Below are 22,794 nucleotides of genomic sequence, written 5' to 3' on the forward strand. Positions count from 1 at the left end.
GTTTATAGAAAACACTCAGTTTTGCTAAAAATTTTGTACAAGAATAATGAAAACCTGAGATGCTTATACCCTATATGCCCTACCCTATTACTTTATAGGGAAACAATAAAAAAATATGAAATTACATTATACCCAGTAGTAGTTATTTAATAATGATTTTATTTACAAGATACAAACTTTTAATATTGAACAGGAATTAAAGTGCTTAATTTTCAAATGTTTATAATTCTCATCCTTTACTGACCAAATATACATATGTTACAGATTATATACAATATTTGTCACTATTTTACATTCATAGATCTTAAAATTTTTCACATGCACTTTTTAATATTAGAATTAAATGTGGAATTTGAGTCATTATTAGTCAATACTTTACTCACATGGCATGATGTTAATTTGACTTTTTTTTAAAAAGTGTTTTATCTAAGGATATGATTGTTTTGACAATTAACTGTGGTCTCCAAATAATATTTTTAAATACCTATATAATGTGTATGATAGTTACAATTCTTTTACATAAATGATCCTTCACAGATTAGGATATTCTGACTCCTCCCATCTCCAAATGTGTATTTTTTGGTATCATTATTCAAATAATGCAATAGTGGCATTTGCCAATTTCACATTTTACAAACAAGACCAATTATTATTTGCCAATAAATAGAAAAAACATTTCACAGAAATTGTGCTATTTTGTGCAGGAGTTGACAGAAAGCAAGTGCACAAGAGCGTTGTGCAAAATCTTTAATCAAGTAAGATAATGGAATGTTACTGTTGTTAGCTGACTTCCCCACAGTAAGCTGAACAGAATATCCCAAGAGGGTGAAATTCTTCAAAACATCAACAAAAAACAGGATGAAAAGATGATGCCTAGTGGAAATTGGGGAGGGGGGGCATGTATGTAAAAATCTTCATGTTGATCTTAACAAAAGCAACCCAGTCCCTTTGGTAAGTAAGAAGTATTATCCCCCTTTTATATTTTGTGTATTCCCCATTGACCCAAATTTCTTAGTAATATGAAGATAAAGATTATACTTTGATTACTTTTCATCTGTTCATATTCTGATTTATTCTTATCTTTCTCAGTCTTGCTGTTCTCTCCCATCACATCTTGTTAGAGTGCAAAATTAAACTGACACAATAGATACAAAGAGAATGAGTTATTCTAGAAATCAATGTAAACAATTAGTAGAATGTTTAACAGTGTAACAGAAATGTTTCCATTCAAATAATTTAATTCTCATTTGTGAAACATAGCATAAATAATTTAATGTTTTAAGCATGCAAAAATAATTTCACAAAAGGAATTTTTAAAATAAACTTATCTTGGTGTACAGTTGATATAAACATTATTCTCACAGATAAGTTAATGAGTTCATTAAGTGATTCTATAGACATAAAATATGGAGCAAGAATGAAAAAGAAACTCAACAGACTACTATCTGTAAAGCATGTTACAAAAGACCTGTTATGTGTTAATATGTCATGAATATGTCTTATGAAACAACTTTTATTTCCATTCGTTTTCTTCAGTATTATATAGCAAGGACTTTTATAGAAACCAGGATCTTGCCTTCACCTTACATGTCTATCTTCAGTTCTGCCTTTCCCCTATGTAAGGTTAAAATCTAGACAGAAAATACTATAAAAGACTTCACAAAGGCTATCTGCCAGAAAGCAAAATGAGAATAAGCAGAATAGAAGGAGCTGAACAGACAAAGTTTAAAAAAAAATCCTAATATTTCTTTGTAAATCTTCAGGATCATGACAGCAGCAAGAAAATAATAGAATATTATACTGGAAGAATTATTTTAATTTAAAAAAAAAGTTTTTCAGAAGGCATTAATGATTTTTAAACAACCCTGCAGTACCAGAAAATCTATAGTTTCTTTAAAATATGTAAAAAAAAAAAAAAAAAAAAGCAAACATTCTTTGTCACCTTACATGTATTTTTGACTAATCTACTTAGGATCAGATAGAATTTATTTTAATTTATTTGTATAAGAAGTTTACATCTTTTCTACATTCTAACTTTCAAATTAACAGATATGATTAAAAAAGAGTAGTATTTTAAATAAAGTTCTTAATTGCTCATATTCTTTAAAATTATTTAAATAACTTGTTTCATTAATGGAAAATAAAAACCACAATTTAAAGTGCAACATTAACTTTAAGCTCAAGAGAGAATACACACTCCTTTTGGACAGATACTTTCACATTCAAGTCTTCATTGTAAATGTTTACTCTGAAGAATAAGCAAAGCATACCAAAACAAAAGTGGTATTTTCATTGAAGTACCATGTTAGAGACTGCTGGCATGTGCATGAGTAAGCTTTTTTAAAAAGCTGGATATAAAAATGTGTACTCTCTACAATATTTAAAAAACTTTAAATAAATCTTAAGAAAAAAAAGAACTGGAATGTTTTAATGTTATGAAGAGCAGATTTCATGAATTCAGTCATTTCTTGGTTTCTGAGGGAAACATTTAAAAAACAAAGATGAGGAAGAGAAAGCATTTGAGTCTTTTAGCACTCACATAATAGGAATAAAAAGAAAAAAGAAATAAATATACAGAAGAAATGGCTTAACTTGAGAAGATAATGACATTTTAAATGCAAGAACTATATTATTCATTATACTATGAAGCAGTGTCTAAGCAGAGGTATGATTTAAAAAAATTAAAATACCTAGTTTAAAAAAAAAGCCACCAAAAGATTGTTTTGTATCACTTTCCCAAAATCTGTAAACTAAAATAAAATCTTTTTTAAAAAATGAATTTGTTATTTTCCTTCTTGAAATAATGATCTCAGGGAAAAAATGAAGAGCTTTGTAGATTTGAGAGAAAATAAAATTTTTCATGGACATATTTTAAGATGTTTTACTATTTTAAAAAACCATTTCTTCCTGATAATTGAAATTGTATTAGTTGTCTAAAACTTAATAAATGCTAGGAATTCAAGTGAATTGTACTACCATACACAGTTTATACATAGCAGGTGCTTACTAAATAGTTAAGATGGGATGAATAGATTGATACATGAATATGAAATATACATGTAGTATATATTCTACATTTAAATGTGCCTATAGAAAACAAGTAAAAAGCCTTATTGAAAACATTGTTCTTCAATGAGAAAGTTTACCAAGTAGTGTCTCCAAGTCCTAGTTCAGTTAGGTTTCCCACAGAGAATATCTTCAGATCCATTCATATGATTATAAAAATGAAATGTTCTAAATGCTCTTGAGTGTCCCAGTGATCAAAATGGTAATTTATCTTATCTCAAAATAATGAAGACAAAAACATTACTATCTGAATCTACATCTCATATTCAAATATGTAATATTAGCACCTTCAAATAGAGGCATTGTTTTAAATAGGCACAGAACATAAAAGAAAATATTAATAGTCTTAAAATAGAGTTGGAATTCAATAATTTGTTACATGTTATATAAATTGCTATTTTTGTTAAGCTTACAAAAATATCAAGACCATTAGGTATAAATTAATTAAACCTAAATTGTCAAAACATTCATTAGACTATTTTGTTTAATTCCAAGATAAAACATGCTTTGTTTTAAAAAAATATATAAATAATAGACAAATATGATTCTAAAACCATGAAGTCAAAGTACAATCTGTTTGATATTATACATAAATGCTTATACTTTTGTTTCTTTTCCTTATTTGAATAATACATTTTTTGGAAGAAAAACAATTAGCTTTTTATTCTTGATAAATTGAAATTCTAAAAGTCAATGTAATTTGTCATTTTGATTTTTTTCTATAAGAAAATATATTGTTAAACATACACAATGTGTGTAAATAGCCTTAGATACTAACTTCAATAAAGCAGATGCATTAAACTATCCTTATATTTTTCACTACCTATCTATTTTGGCAATATAGAGGTATATTTTTCAAATTGTCCCAAGTCCTACTCCAAGAGCAAAAAATATAACAATTTGGCACATTTTAACCCAACAGCAGGAGAATCAAATGCCATTTTCTTTAAAACAAACACAAGTAATAAATGATCAAGGCAGAATTCTTAAAGATGTCTCATTGTTCACATTAATAAAAAATTATCAGTGAAATGACTCTACAACAACTTTGTTAATGATACAGTTTAGGAAAATAGTCTGTTCTTACACACCCTTCCCCTCCTATCTCAAAATTTGCTTATATAAAGTGCTAAAAGATGGAGGGTTGCTGGGAATGTCTTATTTTCTGGTGTTTTTTTTTTCCCCGTTCATTTGCTTCATCACATGGCTGCTTCCTTTCCCCACTCCCAACCACTAACAGTAGAACAACAGTAACTCAGCACTCTGACTTTCTTGTTAGTCCAGGATGATCATTTTCAGTGACTTGTAGTTCATTTGGATACTCAGATGTCTCACCTTTGACAGCTAAGTGGATGATTTTCAACCATTTCTGTTTTAGTTCCTCACTGTCTGCAGAAAAGCTATGCACAGACTTAGATTGAGTCAGTTTGAAACTATGAGGGAGATCAGCATTCCTTGGTGTATCATCTACTGTGTAGCCCAGGAGTGGAATGGTTGCTTGAGCTCTGACATCCTAAGAACAAAATGCCATGAGGATTTAGAATAGAATATGACAAAGAAAAAGCACAAAAAGAAACAAGAGCCAAATCCTAAACCCTTAATGAATTTATTTTATGAATAGAAAGAAAATGCAATATATATCTTTAATATATAAGTATATGTAATACATACATACATACATATATATATATATATATATATATATATATATATATATATATATATATATATATATATATAAAATCATATAATTGTTCACACTTTTGGATGTACCCTCTGCCAATGTCTTTTAGCAATCTATATTCCTTTGAGGTTCATTCAAATCATATCAAATTCTGGTGGCTACTCCAGGTAGATTTCTAGGACAGCTCTAGGAGAGCCTTCCTTCTTCAATTAATTCAATACCTGGATCATAGTCTTTCTTTCCTACCCTCATACTAGGAGACTTCAACATATACACATATTGATAGCCCCTCAAATACTTTCTAATACTGTTGTTAGAGTTTTGAAATAGTCATTATCAAAAGAAATTTGAAACCATGCCTTTAAAAATTGATAAACCATAAAATTACTCCTGCAGAACCATAAAGCCAATAACAAAGAAATCAAGAAACAGGAAAAGGACCCAACATATATTTTAAAATATTTACAGTAGATCTTTTTGAATACCAAAGTGGTAGAAACTAATGGGGAATGGCTGAACAAATATAATTTATAAATGGAATGCTATCATGCAATGAGAATTTTAAAATGGAATGGTTTGAGAAACCTGGAAAGATTTTTATGACGTAATTTAAGCAAAAAGAACTAGCATACAATGACATTGTTAAAAAACCAAACCATAAGAACTCTGATCAACATAATGAACAATTGTGATTTCAGAGAACAAAATGGTAAAGCAGTATCTCCTGACAAAGTAATGATAGATTCAGGGCACAAAATGAGAAATATATTTTTTGGATATGGTCAATATGGGAATAAATAGAAAAGTGGAATAGTTTGAGAAACTTGGGAATATTTTTATGATGTAATTTAGGTGGAAAGAACTACTGAAAAGTAGTTTGTTCTTTGAATGTTATATAAAGTCTTAGAATTTTTTTCTTTGAAAGTTCATTTATGTTTTTTTTCTTTTTCTAAAATTTGGTTATTTAAGTTATCTATTTCTTTTTCTATTTATCTGGATATGTTATATTTTTGTAAATATTCATCCCTAATGATACAATTTATTTCTTCATTTTTTGCAGTAGAGCTCTACCATTTCATCTCTATTTTTTTATTATGGCAATTTGATTTTTCTTTCTTTTATGATTACATTAGATGATGTTTTATTTATTGTTTTTAAATAGCTTCTATATTTATTAATTCTGCTTACTTATAAATTCAAAACCTTTTATTTTGTGAATGTCTTCTATGTTATTCAGTAATTCTATTTTGTTGTTTCAAGTAGGATTTCAGAATTTGTTAGTTTTCTAGGTTTCTTAGTTGTAGTTCATTAATTTGATTTTTTTCTCTTCCTCCCTCTATCCAGCTCTTTCTCTTTCCTTCCTTCTTCTGTCTTTCCTTTCTTTTGAAAAAGTTAAGTGATATAAAATTTCCTCTAAGTTGCTTTGAATGTTGTTAAGGACCATTCCTAAGTGAAGGGGCAGGTTAATTCTCTGAAAGCCTCCACAGTGCAGATGTTCCTTATGGAATGGGAATGAAATAAATTGGAGGCAAGTGGGAAGAGGAGAGAGATCAGATAACGCAACTGTCTCTCAGTCTCCTAGTATCATCGTCATTATTCTCTCAATGAAGAGATCCATTCTACAGGTCTGAGTTAAAACTCTAGGAGCCATTGGCAGTTGGTTCCTGTATCACAACAGAATGCATCCTCAAATCTTGTTCTCATTATTTTTAATGAAATTATATATTGTTTCCATGATTTGTTTTCTCCCCCACCAATTCTTTAGACTTAAATATCCCTTTGTCCTAATTTTTTCATTCTCCTACTAATTCTGTGTTCTGTCAATCACTGAAACCTGTCTCCTCCTACATGACACAGACTTCTGGTCACCCTTTCTAGTACTGATTGCACTGTTACTTATATCCCTTGGCTCACTGGTCACTAAGGGAAAGTTGGAATACTCTTTGTTCTCTATTGTTAATTCCAGGTTTTCTCCTCATCTCCATCACTTCTTCTTTGAAAGCCATTTTAACCCAACCAAAATTCTGGGAGTCTACTTCCAGAACCTACTCACTTTCCATGACCTATTCCTCTACCCCACGTCAGCCACAAAAATTTCCTTGATCTTGCCATCACCCATAAGTGCACCTTGTCTGTGTATCTCTTTATCCAATTAAAACTCCTGCCTTCTCAAGAAACCCTTCTCAATGTCCACGTTATAACCACAAAACCCTTGACCCCTAAATTGTCACTCAAGTCCTTGACTTGCACTAGTCTTAATAATTTTGCCTTTCTCCATTTGACTCCTTGATGAACCATTTCAATTCCAAACTATCCTATTCTTGAGTCTCTAACTCACTTTATATATACAAATTTCAGTCATGGATCACTCCCATTATCCACCATCTTTACTCCTACACACATGCTAGTGAATGAATGTGAATTTTGCAATCATTATAATTGGGAACACTACGAATTCATGTTATACAACACTACAATACATGTTATACAACATGTTATACAACTCACAGCTACTAGGCAATCATCCTGACTGTTCACAGCACTTTTAAAAAATCTCTATTCAAGGCTTCCCCTTCCTTAAAATTTAGGCCAATTCTTTGAGTCTCCTCTTCTTCCTTCTATTATATCATCTATATAGCTTCTTTTTCACCCATCCCACACAAAGAAGTGACCCGACTCCTTTTTGAGGCTAACCCTTCTCTACATGCTCAAGTAATCTCATTCCATCTTATCATCTCCAATAGACCATTATTTATAATTCCAACTCTTTCAGTTATTTTCAATTGGTTTCTTTCCCCTTCTCTCCATCTCCCCCTAGCTCATTCTAGCTCCTCATTTTCTATTATCAACAAATATACTCATATTTTCCTCATCTTCAAAAACCTCTTACTAGATCCTTCTGTATCTGTTAACTTTCTATATCTTTTCTACTATTGTGGCCGTACTCTTCGAAAAGTCATCTGCAACAGGTGAAATTATTTTCCTCTCAATTATTTCTTAACCTCTTACAATCTGGCTACTGATCTCATAATTCCACTCAAACTTATCTATCCAAATTTACCAATGTTCTCTTAATTGCCAAATCTAATAGCTTTTTCTCAATTCTTATTCTTTTTGGTGTTCTTGTCATTTCTATCTCCTTGAATACTTTCTTTTCTCTTTGGAACATCATCACCTTGTTTTCTTCTTATCATATTTCACCTTGCATTGTCTCCTTTCCTGGATCCTCATTTAGATTGTGACTACAGTCAGTGTCTCACAAGGCTCAGTTTAGAGTCCTTTGCTCTTTTCCATTTATACTATTTCACTGGATGGTCTGTCCAGCTCCCCTGGATTTAATTACCATCTCTGTGATGATCCAGTTCTAACCTTTCAGCTCTCTCATTTCTAATTGCCTTTCACCTATCTCAAAGTGAAATAAACATTGTAAACTCAGCATGCCCCAAAGAGAATTAATTTTCTTTTTAAAACCCTCTCTCCACTCCTACCATCTCTAGCACTGTAGAGGATAACACTGTTCTCTTTAGGGAGCTGGCTGTAAGTCTTTTGGAAGACCAAAGTAAAGTGAAGTCCCTTGGAAAACTTTAGGGAACTTGGGTAAGACCAATTTCCTAGCTGATAGCCTATATCTCGGGTCCTTCAGATTATTAACATGACCTGAGTATGTTTTTGAGACAGGATGCATTCAAAAATGAAAACAAATAACAAGATTGATCTCGACTAATAGAAAAAGAAAATGTCACAGTCTTTGTTATATTTTCTCTGGTATTTGTGTAATGTATAACAGAGAAAAATATGCTTATGGTGGAATATAAAAGGAAGCTGCAAGAAATTCAGTTTAAAGATAGAACCAATATATACAAGTACCGAAAAAGGTAGTTAGAGAAAGAAGATGCTAGGTAACTAAAAGATAGCTTGAGGATTCTTTACAATGTGTGAGGCTTTGTTGCTCTTGGTTTCCTGGAGAAGGAACCCTAGATTTAGAAAGACAGGAAAACAAATGGGGCTCATCTGGGATTTTTAACTCTTCTCTTGGGAGTTTCAAAACCCAAATCTGAAAGCAGACACCACGCGAGAACTTCTGATGGTTTTCATGTTTGGCTCTGGATTTGGAATTCTCCTTTGAAAGAGAGAAAAACCTGAAGAGACCTAAGGGTAATAAAATGAAAGCCATTCTCTTTCCCACTTCTTTTTTCCTCTATCTGAAATTGGTACCAGAATATAAAGGGGGAAAAATTGGAAGAAGGCTCCCAGGAGTAATTAAGTCAGGTTTAAATCTGCATGTGAAAGTTGAAAATAGATGCTCTGTGTTCTATGTTAAAAGTTAGCAAGCCTGTGAGAGATAAGAATTCAGCTTGTGTATTGCTGGCTTGGAAAAATATCAGGCTGAAGAGAAAGGTAAATGAGAAAGTTTATGCATGAAGCAATGAGAAGTGCACAGACTGAAAAGGATCAGAAAGTTTAGGAATTTTTAGGGGAAAAGCAGTACACTACTATTTTAAAAACTTCTGCAAGCAAGGAGCCTATAAACTTTGTTATCACAACTCAGGCTTGTGGAAGCAAGCCAGATAGAATCTAAAGGTAAAAATACATATGAAGCAAAAATTAATTCTTTCCTGGCTTATAAAAGAGAAGGGGATTGTATGAATTGGGAAAACAACTACAAGGTAATTTTGTTTGAATATGGAATTTATGTAGATTTTAGGGAACTTCCCAAATGTATTGCTTAATTTTAAAATAACTTTAAATTGGTGTGTGTGTTAAAATTGGAAATTTAATTGGTTATGATAGATTCTGTTCTACTTGAATTGAATTTTCAGAAGAAAACAGGCTGGCAACCCAGGTAATGTGAAAAGATCCATTATTAATGTGGGGAAGAAGGTTTGCTTGTGTTTTTCCAGAATCATACATATGACTGATGTGGGTACCTGAAAAAAAGGTCAGAACAAGTACCATGACTGAGTGCCTACTTCAGAATGTGAGACTTCAAGGAAAATGAAGAAGACTGAGTCAGGCAACGCCCAAGATGGAGATGTCTACGTGGGAGCAGAACTTGTGTTCCTTACAATGGTGGCAATTTTATTCACCCAGATGTGTGGAGGGGAGTGGAGAAATAAATGTATTGGATATATTTTCCTTTTCCTCCTTGGTTATGACCTGTGACATATATGGATAACATAAATAATGCATAGCACCACCACAAGCTTTTCTTATGGCTAATTACGATGGTGGTTGTGAAAATGTAAAAAATGGCTTCAATCTTATGTTAGGAGACACTGATTATCAATGGAATGTTATTTCTGTAAATTGTATACTCATTTAATGCATTGATGTAAATGCCACATATGTCTTAATTGTAGAACAGCCTTCTGTGCAATATTTCCCACAAATGTTTCCCATCTTTCGTTTCAATCATCAGGAGAACAATTGTTACACATAATTGCTGAAACAATAGATTTATAGGCCTGTTGATTACTGGAATTATTGCCCTTGCTTCCTTTTTTTTTTTTTTTTCTTTTTTTTGCTGAGGCAATTGGGATTAAGTAATTTGCCCAGGGTCACACAGCTAGAAAATGTTAAGTGTCTGAGGCTAGATTTGAAATCAGTTCCTTCTGATGTCAGGGCTGGTGGTCTATCCACTGCACCACCTACCTGCCCCCCCCCCATTGTTTCTTTAATAATTTCAGTCACTGCTTCTTCTATGGCATTGCAATCTGAAATCCAGACAGACACATTTGCTGATGTGTCTAGCCAGAAATGCTGCTCCAGACATAAGAAAATATTGATAAAGATTTTAATAACAAATTAAATTTGCTAGAACCATCAGTACTATTTTTAGGAGATGAGCTGGAAATACTGAAAACAAGACTATCAATGAACATGTGATTGTTGACATTCATTTATCTGTTATACCTTTATTTTTTTATATTACATATAATGTATATTACATATATGCTTTAGTATTATAAAATACTGCTGATCCTGAAATATTATGGGAAAAGATACTTGCACCACTTTTAGGAGCTTGGCATACTCTAATGTTAGTTTAGATATGAACACTTTATCACTTTTGGTATCAAAAATGCACCCATGCCTGGAACTGATCCAGAAGGAGTGTCATACTAAATAACTGATGCTTTTCAAAAACTTACTCCTTTTAAAAATACATTTATTGCACTTTCATGCTATACCATATATATTTATATTGATTTTTATTTTAATTTGCTTTTGTTTTTCTTGTTTTCTTAGAATAATGACTCTACTGTTGAAATCAATCATGACTGGCTTGCATGAATCTTGATTTTAAAAAAATCACGATTTTTAAATTGTGACCAAAGCAAGGCAAAGTGGCTTTGAGGACTTTAGGGGACTTGGCAAGGCCAGTTTCCTGACAGTTGATAAATTTGAGGGTATTTTTGAGACAGGATGCTTTCAAAAACTTTGAACACAGAAATGTCACAGCATTGGTTATATAAGCTTGAATATGAGCTCTTTGAGAGCAGGGATCATCTTTTATTGCTTCCCCATCCACTGAAAAGGCAAGACATATAAACCCTTTTAAATATATGAAGTCATGCAAAAACTATTTTTGCACTAACACTGTTCTAGGGAGGGGAAAACAAGAAACATTTTATTTTACTTTATTTTTCAGAAGGGGATAAAACCAATATTACTATATAAATATGTGTATAAATATATCTGTCCTTTCTATTTTTTAAAATAGTATTTTATTTTTTCAAACACATATATAGTTTTCAACATGTACCTTTGCCAAAACCTTGTGTCCCAAATTTTTCTCCTTTTCTCCCCCCTTCTTCCTCCCTGAGATAGCTAGCAATCCTATATAGGTTAGACACGTACAATTCTTCAAACATATTTCTATATAAAAGGGGAAAAAATAAGAAAAAAAACAAGTAAACAAAACCAAAAAAAAGGTGAAAACACTATGCTTGAAACACTATGCTTTGAACCACATTCAGTCTCCATAGTTTTCTTTCTGGATGCAGATGGTACCATAATACAATTTTTTAGCTTTAAAAAAACAAACAAACAACTTCATTATTGCTTCATTTCTTCTAGGAATTCTAATTTATTTTGGGATCAACCTGTGTTTTTCTTAAAGGCTTTCCTTGTAGGTGTTTTAGATATATCCTGTTAGGAGCTGCTTGTTTATCTTTTATTGTTTACTCATTCTTCCAGTTTCTTTACTTATGTTGAGACTGTGTATTAAATTCAGGTTCAGTGAATTCCAGCAGGACTGTCATGGCCTAGAATGATCCTGGCCTCTTTTATCTGGGAGCCTATGTTCTCTGGATACTGAATGCAGTACTTTTTTTTTTTTTTTTTTTTTTTTTTTTTAATTAAAGCTTTTTAATTTTCAAAAGATATGCATGGATAACTTTTGAACATTAACCCTTGCAAAACCTTGTGTTCCAATTATATTCCCCCATTCCTCCATCTTCTCCCCTAAATGGCAAGTAATCCAATATATGTTAAATTATATGTTAAATCCAATATTTGCATACATATTTACATAATTATCTTGCTTGAGTGCAGTCTCTTGAAGGATAACAGAAGTTGTTTGAAGTGTATGCCCTATGTTGTCAGATCAAGGACATATGATTGCTTCTTTCCTAGGCTTTCTGGGGCAGATTTGTCCATGAGCAAACTCTTATTCCTCTAATAAATAGTAATTTGCCTCAGACTCAGCAGGCTCACTTGTTTGCCTTGTCACTGTTCTGGACCCTGGGAAGAATTTGTGATCAGCTCTGGGAGACTCTTTTTGGCATAAATGAAAGGTAAAATCATTTTTATTCCATTGCTATTTATTCTCCAGAGCCCTGGTACTTGAATCCTTAATTTGGCCTCTTTTGGAGACCCTTATTACTTGCTGTCCGAGGCAGGGGATGCTTAATTTGTATGTGATTTGTTCTGAAAGACATTGTCCCTCTTCCTGTTTGGTGCTCTAGGAATTTAAACATTGATCTTAGACCCATCCTTGTTTCACAGTTCCTGAACTGGAAAGATATTCTACTATGGTCTCTTGTGGGATGTTGTGGGATGAGCAGCGTTGTACTGCTTCCTGCTATTCTACTATTTTGGTTGGTTTTTCTTCATTAAAGCATTTAAAAAGTCAATACAAATTTATCTGTAAATTTTTAAATGCAAGAAGTACTTTCATCCCTTCCAAATCTGATACATTTTTGTTTTTATTGGAAGTTTCTTACATATGTAAGAATTGTAACTTTCCATGGTAGGTCAACATACACCTTCTCAATGGCTGTTATTCAATAATGTTAAGCTAAATTTATTTAGATGTCCTTTCCCTGAAAATGTCATGTTTACTTTAAAAATAATTGTTCATTTAATTACATCTAGATACATTTATTTTCACATCTAAAGGGACAATAATTATTCTCCTTAATGAGCCCTTTGATAAATTTCTTTGATGGCTTTCCTCTAATCCCAAAGTCAACACAATCTTTGTCAAGCTCATTAAATAGAAAAAGGGAGAAAATTAGAAAAATCTTATTCATACAGGAAAGGGATAAATCTGTAAGGGAAGTAAAAAGGATCCAAACATTTTAGAATAAGAAAACAAGTTTCTGAACTCTCTATTTAACAGAGAAGGGATTCTAGAGGTACGTCCTTGAAATCCCTGAACAGTATGCTCAATAGAAAGCATTTATTATGATATACCTGTGGAGCACCATACATGTAGAGTACAAGAGCTTCTTGTTTAGGGATCACACACCAAGCTTTTTGCCAGGGCTTAGACTTTTCCATATACTGAAGAAAACTGCAAATGACACTGTTTCCAGAGACCTCTGCTGATTCAATCTGTGAATACATACCAAAGAGAAATAGAGAAATATAGAGAAATGTTGTCCTTTAAACATAGAGAAACTATGCCAGATAGAGAAATAACTTGCAAATCATTATTTTAAAACATCTCTATACCTATGTCTGAATGAACAGAATTTTTCTCAACCCCCAAATAAGCATCAATTAGGCAAAGATCTTCGACTAGATTGGAAGGGACTTTTGGAAGGGACTTTTTCTACTTTAATAGGTCTATTAAAGTGTTGCCTGACCCTCGGAGAAGTTAAGAAACTTGCTCATAGTTACACAAGTGGGCATCACTTTTAGAATTTTAACCCAGGTCTTCCTAACTCTAGGGTAGCACTCTTATTTACAAAACAATTAATGGAAAGGAAAAGCATTTTTAGTACTACAAAGATTTCATCTTTCCTACATATAACATTTGTAGTCAAATATAACACTACAGAGCAATATATCACAAATATCATACAACATTACCAGGTGGATTTTATACTAGGACTATAAGGCTAGTTCAATATTAAGACAACTAGAAGCATAATTGGCTATATAAAATTTAAAAAAAAAATCTTATGAGTATGCCAACAGGTGCAGAAAAAGCTTTTTGACAAAATACAACACCCACTAGAAAGCATAAGAAATTGAGCCTTTCTTAAAGTAAGTACTATCTATTACTACTTATCTATCTAAAAATATGAGCCCTGAAGCCTTCTCAATATGATTAGAATAGCAAGGATCACATAAAAGGTAATATAAATTAGGGGAGCATGGAAAAACATAGCTATCAGATCTATGGATAAGGGGAAAGTTTATGACTACATGGTTGATAATGCTATCAACATTATTATTCAAATCATACTAGAAATGCTAGCCACAGCAATAAGACAAAAAAAAAAAAGAAACTAAAGAAAAAATAGGTAAAGAGGAAAGAAAGCTATTACCCTTTGTAGAGAAATATAAATAAACTAATAATCAACAAATTTAGCAAAATTGTAGGATATAAAATCAACATTTCTGTACATATTACCGATAAAATCCAGTAGCAAGAGTTACAAAAAGAGAAATTCCATTTAAAGTAATTGTATATTATTTGGGAATTTACCTATTAACAAAAACCAAGGAATTATACAAACACAATTAAATTACTTTTGGAGAAATATTAATTGCTTGTAGGTAAGGCAAGTCAGAATAATAAAAATAACAATTAAGGGAAGTTAGATGGCACAGTGGATAGAGTGTCAGGAGGACCTGCATTTAAATTTGGCCTCATACTTTATATTTACTAGCTATGTGACTCTGGGCAAGTCATTTAATCTCAATTATCTCACTCCTCCCCTATCCCTACCCTTTTTCCCTCCCTCTCCTCCCTTTCTCTTCCCTCTCTCCCCCCTCCCCCTGCAGAAAAAAGATAATTCAACCTAAGTTCATTTACTCATTCAGTACTACATCAAACTATCATGTGATTTTATAGAACAGAAAATATAATAACAAAATTCATATGGAAGAGCAAAAGGTTGGGAATATCAAGGGAATAGATAAGAAAAAAATTGTGAAGGAAAGTTGGGACACTAATACACTATTGGTAGAGTTCTAAACTAGTTGGAACTATGCCCATCAACAAAACTATATATATATAATACCACTATTACATCTGTATCCCAAAAAGGAAAAGGGAAAGGGCCTATTTGTTCAAAAATATTTATAGCAGCTTTTTTTGTGGTGGCATAGAATTGGATATTGAGGGGATGTGGGGAATGGTTGAACATATTGCAGTATATGATTGTTGAAAGGATACTATTTTACTATAAGAAATAACAAAACAGGTTGTTTCCAGAAAAACCTTGGAAGATTTTTTTTTTTATTATATAAATTAACAAAATGTCTTCTTTTGCCCAATATTCCCAAGAAAAAGTAGTTTAGGGACTTATATTTGGAAATGTTGGCAAAATATAAAATGATTCATCAAACTTGGAGCTAATCATTTCATCATTTCCTTAATCTAATTCTCCTTGGATTAAATTTTTCAGAGACCAATGCTGATATAACTGTGTAGGTGATTGGAGAATAAGTGAGGTCTCATCAATGGTCTTTAGTGCTACTTTCCTCTCATTTTCATTATTTAATAAAATCTTAGAGCAGAGCCAATGGGTATATCATCATTTCTTTTTCCCAAAGTAAAGGAAATAGAACTAAGGGAACACAGTGACAGCAATATTGTAACTTGATCAACTGTGAAGGAATTAATCTTAATCTATGATAAAAAATGCTATCCACTTCCAGAGAGAACTAGTAAACTCAGAATGCAAATTGATGCATACTTTTAAACATTACTTTTTTTTTAAGGGGGTACGGGTCATTTTCTTCTGCAATATGGCTAATATGGAAGTAAGAAAAAGATTACTATTTTAGCTATACTTTTATTAATGGATATGACTGGAAAATAAAAAAGAAAACAAGCACTTAATCTGTACCAGGCACTGTGCTAAGAATTTGACCTTCTCAAGAATCCTGTGAAGTATTATTTTCATCTCAATTTATAGTTGAGGAAACTGAGGCAGATAGAAGACATGTCCAGGGTCATTCCTTGTTAAATGTCTTAGGCCATATTTGAACTCATGTCTTCTTGAATCCATTACTACTTGTCATTAAAAAGTTTAAACAATATATAAGAATGAGACTCCCATTTTCCCATCATACCTCTAAAATTCCTTTCTTTTTCTTTTCTTCACTGTCTGTGCATCCAGTTATTATTTGATAGCAGTCTTTACAAACTTTGTTCCATTTACCACCATCATATTCAAGTTGAGCTTTATAGTCAGAACATTTCCAACAGACAACCTTAAAGACAAAGAAAGAAAGGAATAGCAATCATACTCACCATACTCACAGATTTTCCAATATAGCTAATAGTTAAGAAAAATGGAACTGTTACAAAATACTGATTGAAAAACCAATTAATATATCAATTCAGAAATAACATATTTATATTGTCAAAGATTAGGTTTTTAAGTAATATACCTTAATTTTTTTTTGTTTTTAACATTCTTTAAAATTGTTTTTACTTTTTAACATTTACTTTTATAAGATTTTGATTTCCAATTTTTTCTCCCATCCTCCTTTGCCTCCCCAAGACAGCAAGCAACATTCATTTTTATTATATTATCTTGGCCTACCGAAGAACAATTTGCTTTTTTCAACTATTTAAATCTGATTTTATTTGTGTGAAAAGTGCTTTGTAACTGTTTATATAGTTCGTTGGACCTAATTTTTTCCTGAAAGTTCACCTAACCTAAATAGAGAAAAATTAGTATATTTCAAATGCTTACTGTAAGTACTGTTGAGAAGAAGAAAAATTATCACAAAATCCTATTCAGTAATGGATCTTGTTGTTCATCCTTCATCTTCAAAAAGACTGATGACAACACAGAGTAATGTCTTGACTTGCACATGAATTGGAATCAAATGAGGTAAAGTTGCACAAAATCACCAGCCTCACTAAATAAATCTTCCAGAGTCCTCAAAGTCTAGTGGCAAGACAAATGTCAAGATGATTTGCAAAGCCCAAGAAGGTAGATGACTTTAGTGTCTTTGATGTCTGACCAAGCTCTAAGCACTCACAGTGCTTGTTTTAGTTGCCTCTTTGTAGCTGTTGGAACAAATTGTTTCTATCTGCACATTCTGTTAGGGAAATCTTTATATGCAAGGAGGAAGACATCCCCTTAACTCACTGACAGATTTGAGGCCCATCTGCCAAGACAGTTTTGTTGACAAAGTTAAGATTTTGGTGAAAAGTGGACACTAAAGATGGATAAAAACTTCAAAAAAAGCCTCAACAAGCCCTCACACCCCATATACTCAGGAACAGAACCATGTTTCTCAAAAGGCATTTTCTGCCTAATACTATCAGAAAGGAAAGATGGCTATTGTGATAGGACCACATTTTCCTAACAAAATTTCCTTTGGACCCCTGCTTTTCTGACCAGCTTCTTGGTTTGGTGGTAATAAAAACTCTTAATCATTTAGAGTCTGGGTCTTTCAGACTTGGTAGGTACCAAACACCTGAATAGTCACCAAACCCTGAGTAGATAATTTTTAGGTGGGGACAAGTCACAATTGTCTCATGGTGTCTGTGTTACATATTCTTCTTGTGTCAAAGTCAGCCTCCTTTGTAATGTTAAGTGACAAATTTAACATTTTATAAAAGGTTTTTGAGAAATGTCATTTTAATATTTAAGCAACCTCAAATAAAGCTTGACATATAGACAGAAAACTGGAAATAAATGTTCCAGGGAGAGGGATAGAAGAAAGGTTGATAGAATCAAGGAGAACCTGGGAGGAGTAGAAGACAGAAACAGTTGGGGGAAGAAAGGAAAAGGGAAAAAAAAACTGGTAAAAGAAAAAACTGAGCCAAGAAGGAGACGAGTAAACGAGGAAACCACAAATTTGTCTTTACTAGACTGCAGCTGTTAACAGCTGACTGACCTATGCTCACTATCTATATAAATGGCATACCATTGGAAGGGTTAGTAGACACAAGTGCAGATCATAGTTATTAGAAGTGCCAGCTGGCTCAGTCATTGGCCAAAATTAAGGCAGACACCTACCTATATGTCTAGCATGAGGATCAATAACAGCTGAAGTTAGTGCTGCCCCCATTAGATAGACATTTGAAGGTGAAATAGGAGTTTTTACTCCTTTTATAGTTGAAAAAATCCCCATCAATCTATGAGGAAGAGACATTTTACAGAAGTTAGAATTACAATTGAGTACTTCGGCTTTTTAGGCAAGGGCTGCTGTTGAAGGTCTGCCTGCACTCTCACCTGTTTCTATTCAATGGAAAACCGATACACCAGTATGCATGCAACAGTGGCCTTTAACAAGTGATAAAATTCAGGCCTTATTAAATATAGTACAAGACCAACTTGATCAAGCTGCTTACAACCTACTCTAAGTCCTTGGAATTCCCCTGTATTTGTTGTAAAAAAGAAATCTGGAAAATGGAGGATGTTGACTGATTTAAGAAAAGTGAATGAACACATGGAAACTATGGGAACTCTTCAGCCTGGACTTCCATCTCCTACTCAATAGCCTAGAGAATGGCCTCTTTGGGTTATAGACATTAAGGATTGTTTCTATTCTATCCCTCTAGATAAGGAGGATATGAAAAGATTTGCCTTTTCAGTGCCCAGCGTTAATTTAGCTGAGCCTTATAAAAGATATGAATGGACAGTTTTGCCACAGGAAATGAAAAATAGCCCTACTATGTGTCAAATGTATGTTGCTGCTGCTCTTACTCCAGTAAGAAAAGCATTTCCAAAAGTTATGTTATTACATGATAACTTGGCGTGCACACCACCCAAATGTTAGAAAAAACCATAGGAAACACTAAGAAACTACAAATTGCATATAGCCCCAGAAAAAATTCAAAGACATGCTCCTTTTCAATATTTAGGATATTAAGTATATCCTAAATTAATGTTATGTTTGGATGCATCTGTAAAAATAGTTGGTGCTTACAGTACAAAACTTTTCTTAAGAACAGAGAAGCTGAACACCTTAAATGACTTTCAGAAACTGATTGGAGATATCCAATGGATGCATCCAGTGTTAGGCTTGAGTATATATCAATTGCAACCATTATATGACATTTTAAGGGGAGACAATGCTTTAAACTCACCATGCCAGCTTACAAAAGAAGCTCAAGAGGCTTTGAGAGAAGATGAATTGGCTTTATCCAATGTGGTTAAAAGAATTACTCAAAAAGCTTTGGAAATGTCAGTTTTTGCTACAAAAGAAGCACCCATAGCAATCCTTCATCAAGGAGACAGTGTGATAGAATGAGTGAACATCCCAGCACAACCAGAACAAAACCTTACTCCTTATTCAGTGCTTGTGGCTAGAATTTTATTAAAGGTCATTAAGTGAGCAGTATAATTATCTGGGATAAATGCCTGACATGATATATACATTTTATACCAATGCACAAATTAATGTATGTTGTCAGACCATCCCAGAGTGGCAAATTTTATTGTCCACAGTTCCAAATTTTACACATGGGTTCCCATTAAAGATAACCCAACTATTACATAATTGGCGATGGATTCTTGAAGAAAAGATTTCTTCCTCTTAAAGGAGCAATTATCTTTACAGATGCATCCAAACATAACATTTGTGCTGTATACTCTTATGACTTAACTATAAAGAGAGTAATCAGAATTCCTTTTCAGTCCACTCAGCAGAATGAATTGTATGCAATCATGATAGCTCCTACTTATTATCCAGGAGATGTTAATATAATGTCTGATTCAGTCTATTCAGATGTGATACAAAGAATTGCCACAGCTCAAATAAAATTTATAGCTTCTAAAATATATAAGCTCTTTAAGGAACTTCAAGAGCAAGTGAGAAAGCAGTTTTGATGGAAATTCAAAAGCAGATAGCATTTTAACCATGTTAGCCAATACTCTCTCTCAAGAATCTTATTCTAAATATCAGGAAGCCTGTACAGCTTCCCTTCCTTTCCATGCTCCTATGCTCCTTCCAGGGAAGAACCCTCATGGTTTGAGACCCAATGAAATATGGCAAATGGATGTGACCCATTATAAAGACAGATGACCTGTCTTTTAGCCATGTTTTAGTAGACATCTTCTCAGGATTTAGTTTTGCAATACCTGCGGCAAGACATACCCTGAGTGGTCAATGAATTCCTTACACAAGCTTTTGCAATTATGGGTGTGCCACAAGCAATTAAAAACAGATAATCGACCTGCATATACTTTTAAACATTTTGCATACTTTTGTGTACAATATAAGATTTTACACACACTGGATTACTTTGTAATCCTCAAGGACGGGCAATAGTAGAGGGGAGAAACAGAGACATCAAGACACTCCTCCAAAAACAAAAGAATGGGGGAACCACAGGTAATCCTAGAGAACTTCTAAATTTAGCTCTCTATACCAGTGGTCATCAAACTTTTTAAATAGAGGGCCAGTTCACTGTCCCTCAAACTGTTAAAGGGCTGGATTATAGTAAAAAAACAAAAACTCACATTCTGTCTCCACCCCTCAGCCCATTTGCCACAACCAGATAGGCCACATCTGGCCCATGGGCCGTAGTTTGAGAACCCCTGCTTTATACCATTAATTTTTTAACTTTTAATAAAGATGCATTGGCTCCAGCAGACAGGTTTTATAACCCACCAGAAGGGCATTGTCCTGTGCAAGCAACTCTATTATCTTTAAATAATTGCCAGATGATGTGGAGAGATCCAGAAAGTAGTGAATGGAAGGGACCAGATAGGTTAACTTCTTGGGGGAGAGGATTTGCTTGTATCTCTACAGATGGAAAAGGAATCAGATGGATGTCATCGAGTCATAATCGCTTTGTTCATCAGAGAGAGACAGAAAAAGAGAAAAACCTTGAAATAAAGGAGAAAACTCAAGAAACATCAGGTGATTCCATCTCTGACTACATGTCCCACTGAAAAAGCATGACCCAATGTGTATGGCAATTAACTCATGAACATCAAAAATTGTTGATAAAACTATTGCAGAACTTCAAAACCCTTAGGAATCATTGGATTCCCTGAGACATGATGAGACTATTGTAGGACTTCAAAACTTGCAGGAATCATTGGATTCTCTGACACATGAAGTAATGGACAAAAGATTAGTTTTGGACTATTTCTAGGACTTATGGACATGTATAATTCTCATGTTGATTCATGTTGTTTGTTACATCACTACTAGCCTGTGTTATATTACTATGTGCTTGTGTTAATACCTCCCATGTTGGTGAGATGCTTCAGAAACCCGCTAACAAAATCTGGTTTGACTCCCCATTTCCCTTTGGTGTTTTCATCTCCCTTCCTGAGACATCAGGGAGACCATGATCACTTCCTTTTTTAGTGTTTTCACACCCCCCTTTCTGAGAAGTCAGGAAGGATGTGATCACCTCCTTTTTGGGGTTCTCACCTCCCTCAGAAGTCAGGGAGAGTATGATGACCTATGTTCTAAAACAAAAGAAAGCGGGAGATGTAAAGGGCAGGAATTTAATAATATAATGATTGGTTTATACTCAGTAAACTGTAATGATGTAATTGTAATAGAGTATATAAATTGGAACAAACTCAGCCAGAGACAGACTTCAAGATAGAGACTGTTCTGGTGGCTCTCTTGCCTCTTGCACTTTGACAGAGAAGACTTGACCAGCCTCCTGGTGGCTCTCCAGCCTTTTGCACTTCTCCACTGAAACCAAGACTCATTCGGAAGGGTCTCCAGAAAGCTAGCCAGGCCCAGGTGAAGAGGACAGACTGTGAAGGAGATAATAAAGACTTTGTCTTTATTCCTGACTATTCTCTTGGTGATTTAACTGCTAAAAGGAAGGCTGGTCCCGAGACCTCCAGAAAGCTAACCAGAACATTACAGGGGGAAGGAAATCAGATACATGTCTCAGCAAGGCAGATCAACATTTGGCATTTCAGGAGCAGTGAATCTGATGGTGGTCAAGAGAATTGTCCTTGGGGAGGAGGGATAGATTCTTTATCCTTTTGACAACCCCCACTGATCACATGACAGCCCTGTGAATTTCAAAAGGTCAAGAAGACTTGAAAGTCTCCATTGGCATTAGTAATAGTTCTAAGTTTACTTAAGCTTTAAGAGCTCTATAAGTCAGACTAATATTCTCTTCCAGGAACCTTCTCTAAGCAAAGAGAGAATGTGACCACAGTTTGTGTTACCATGCCTTCCTGGTTTATGTAACAAGGGTCTTTGCTAAGTAAAAATCCTTCTAAAATGATTAACCTTGACATGATAGGTGGGGGATAATAAATGGCAGTATCAGAATCTCCCTAATGCTTCAGGGTTAACCAAAGAATACAGAGGGAGAAACAGCTAGCTTCTCTGCAAATCCTCAGACTGTCATTATGAGAAGATGACAGAAAATTAGTTCCAGAGAGAAAGCAATATTATAATTAACGAAGAGTGCGTTTAAATCTGACCTTAGACATTTAATAGCTGTGTGACCGTGGGCAAGTCACTTAACCTCAATTTTTTGTTGTTGCTGCTATTGTTGTTTTTCAGTTCCCTCATCTATAAAATGAACCAAAAAGTAAATGGCAAAGGACTCCTGCATCTTTGTAAAAAAAAAAAAAAAAAAAAATCCTAAATAGGGTCTTCCCTGATATTGGAAGGGAGGGGAA

General features: G+C 33.5%; 1 protein-coding gene across 5 annotated transcripts in view; it reads right to left on the bottom strand.

Moving 5' to 3' along the window:
• Window positions 1-2,662: 2,662 nt before the first annotated feature.
• Window positions 2,663-22,794, bottom strand: part of FGD4 (FYVE, RhoGEF and PH domain containing 4) — a 207,635-nt gene continuing 187,503 nt past the window's right edge. For 3 of the 5 annotated variants that reach the window (XM_074270589.1, XM_074270588.1, XM_074270591.1), the window contains 3 exons: window positions 16,289-16,429; window positions 13,451-13,591; window positions 4,189-4,579 (listed from right to left, as the gene is read on the bottom strand). In XM_074270589.1, coding sequence (XP_074126690.1) covers window positions 4,322-4,579; window positions 13,451-13,591; window positions 16,289-16,429 — 540 coding nt within the window. In that variant the 3' untranslated portion in view covers window positions 4,189-4,321. Of the gene's footprint in view, window positions 4,580-13,450; window positions 13,592-16,288; window positions 16,430-21,614; window positions 21,907-22,794 lie in introns of those variants that run through there. The other 2 variants (XM_074270586.1, XM_074270590.1) reach the window with 2 other exon arrangements.

Source organism: Sminthopsis crassicaudata, chromosome 5 (assembly GCF_048593235.1).
Source record: "Sminthopsis crassicaudata isolate SCR6 chromosome 5, ASM4859323v1, whole genome shotgun sequence".
In the NCBI taxonomy this organism is placed as follows: Eukaryota; Metazoa; Chordata; class Mammalia; order Dasyuromorphia; family Dasyuridae; genus Sminthopsis; species Sminthopsis crassicaudata.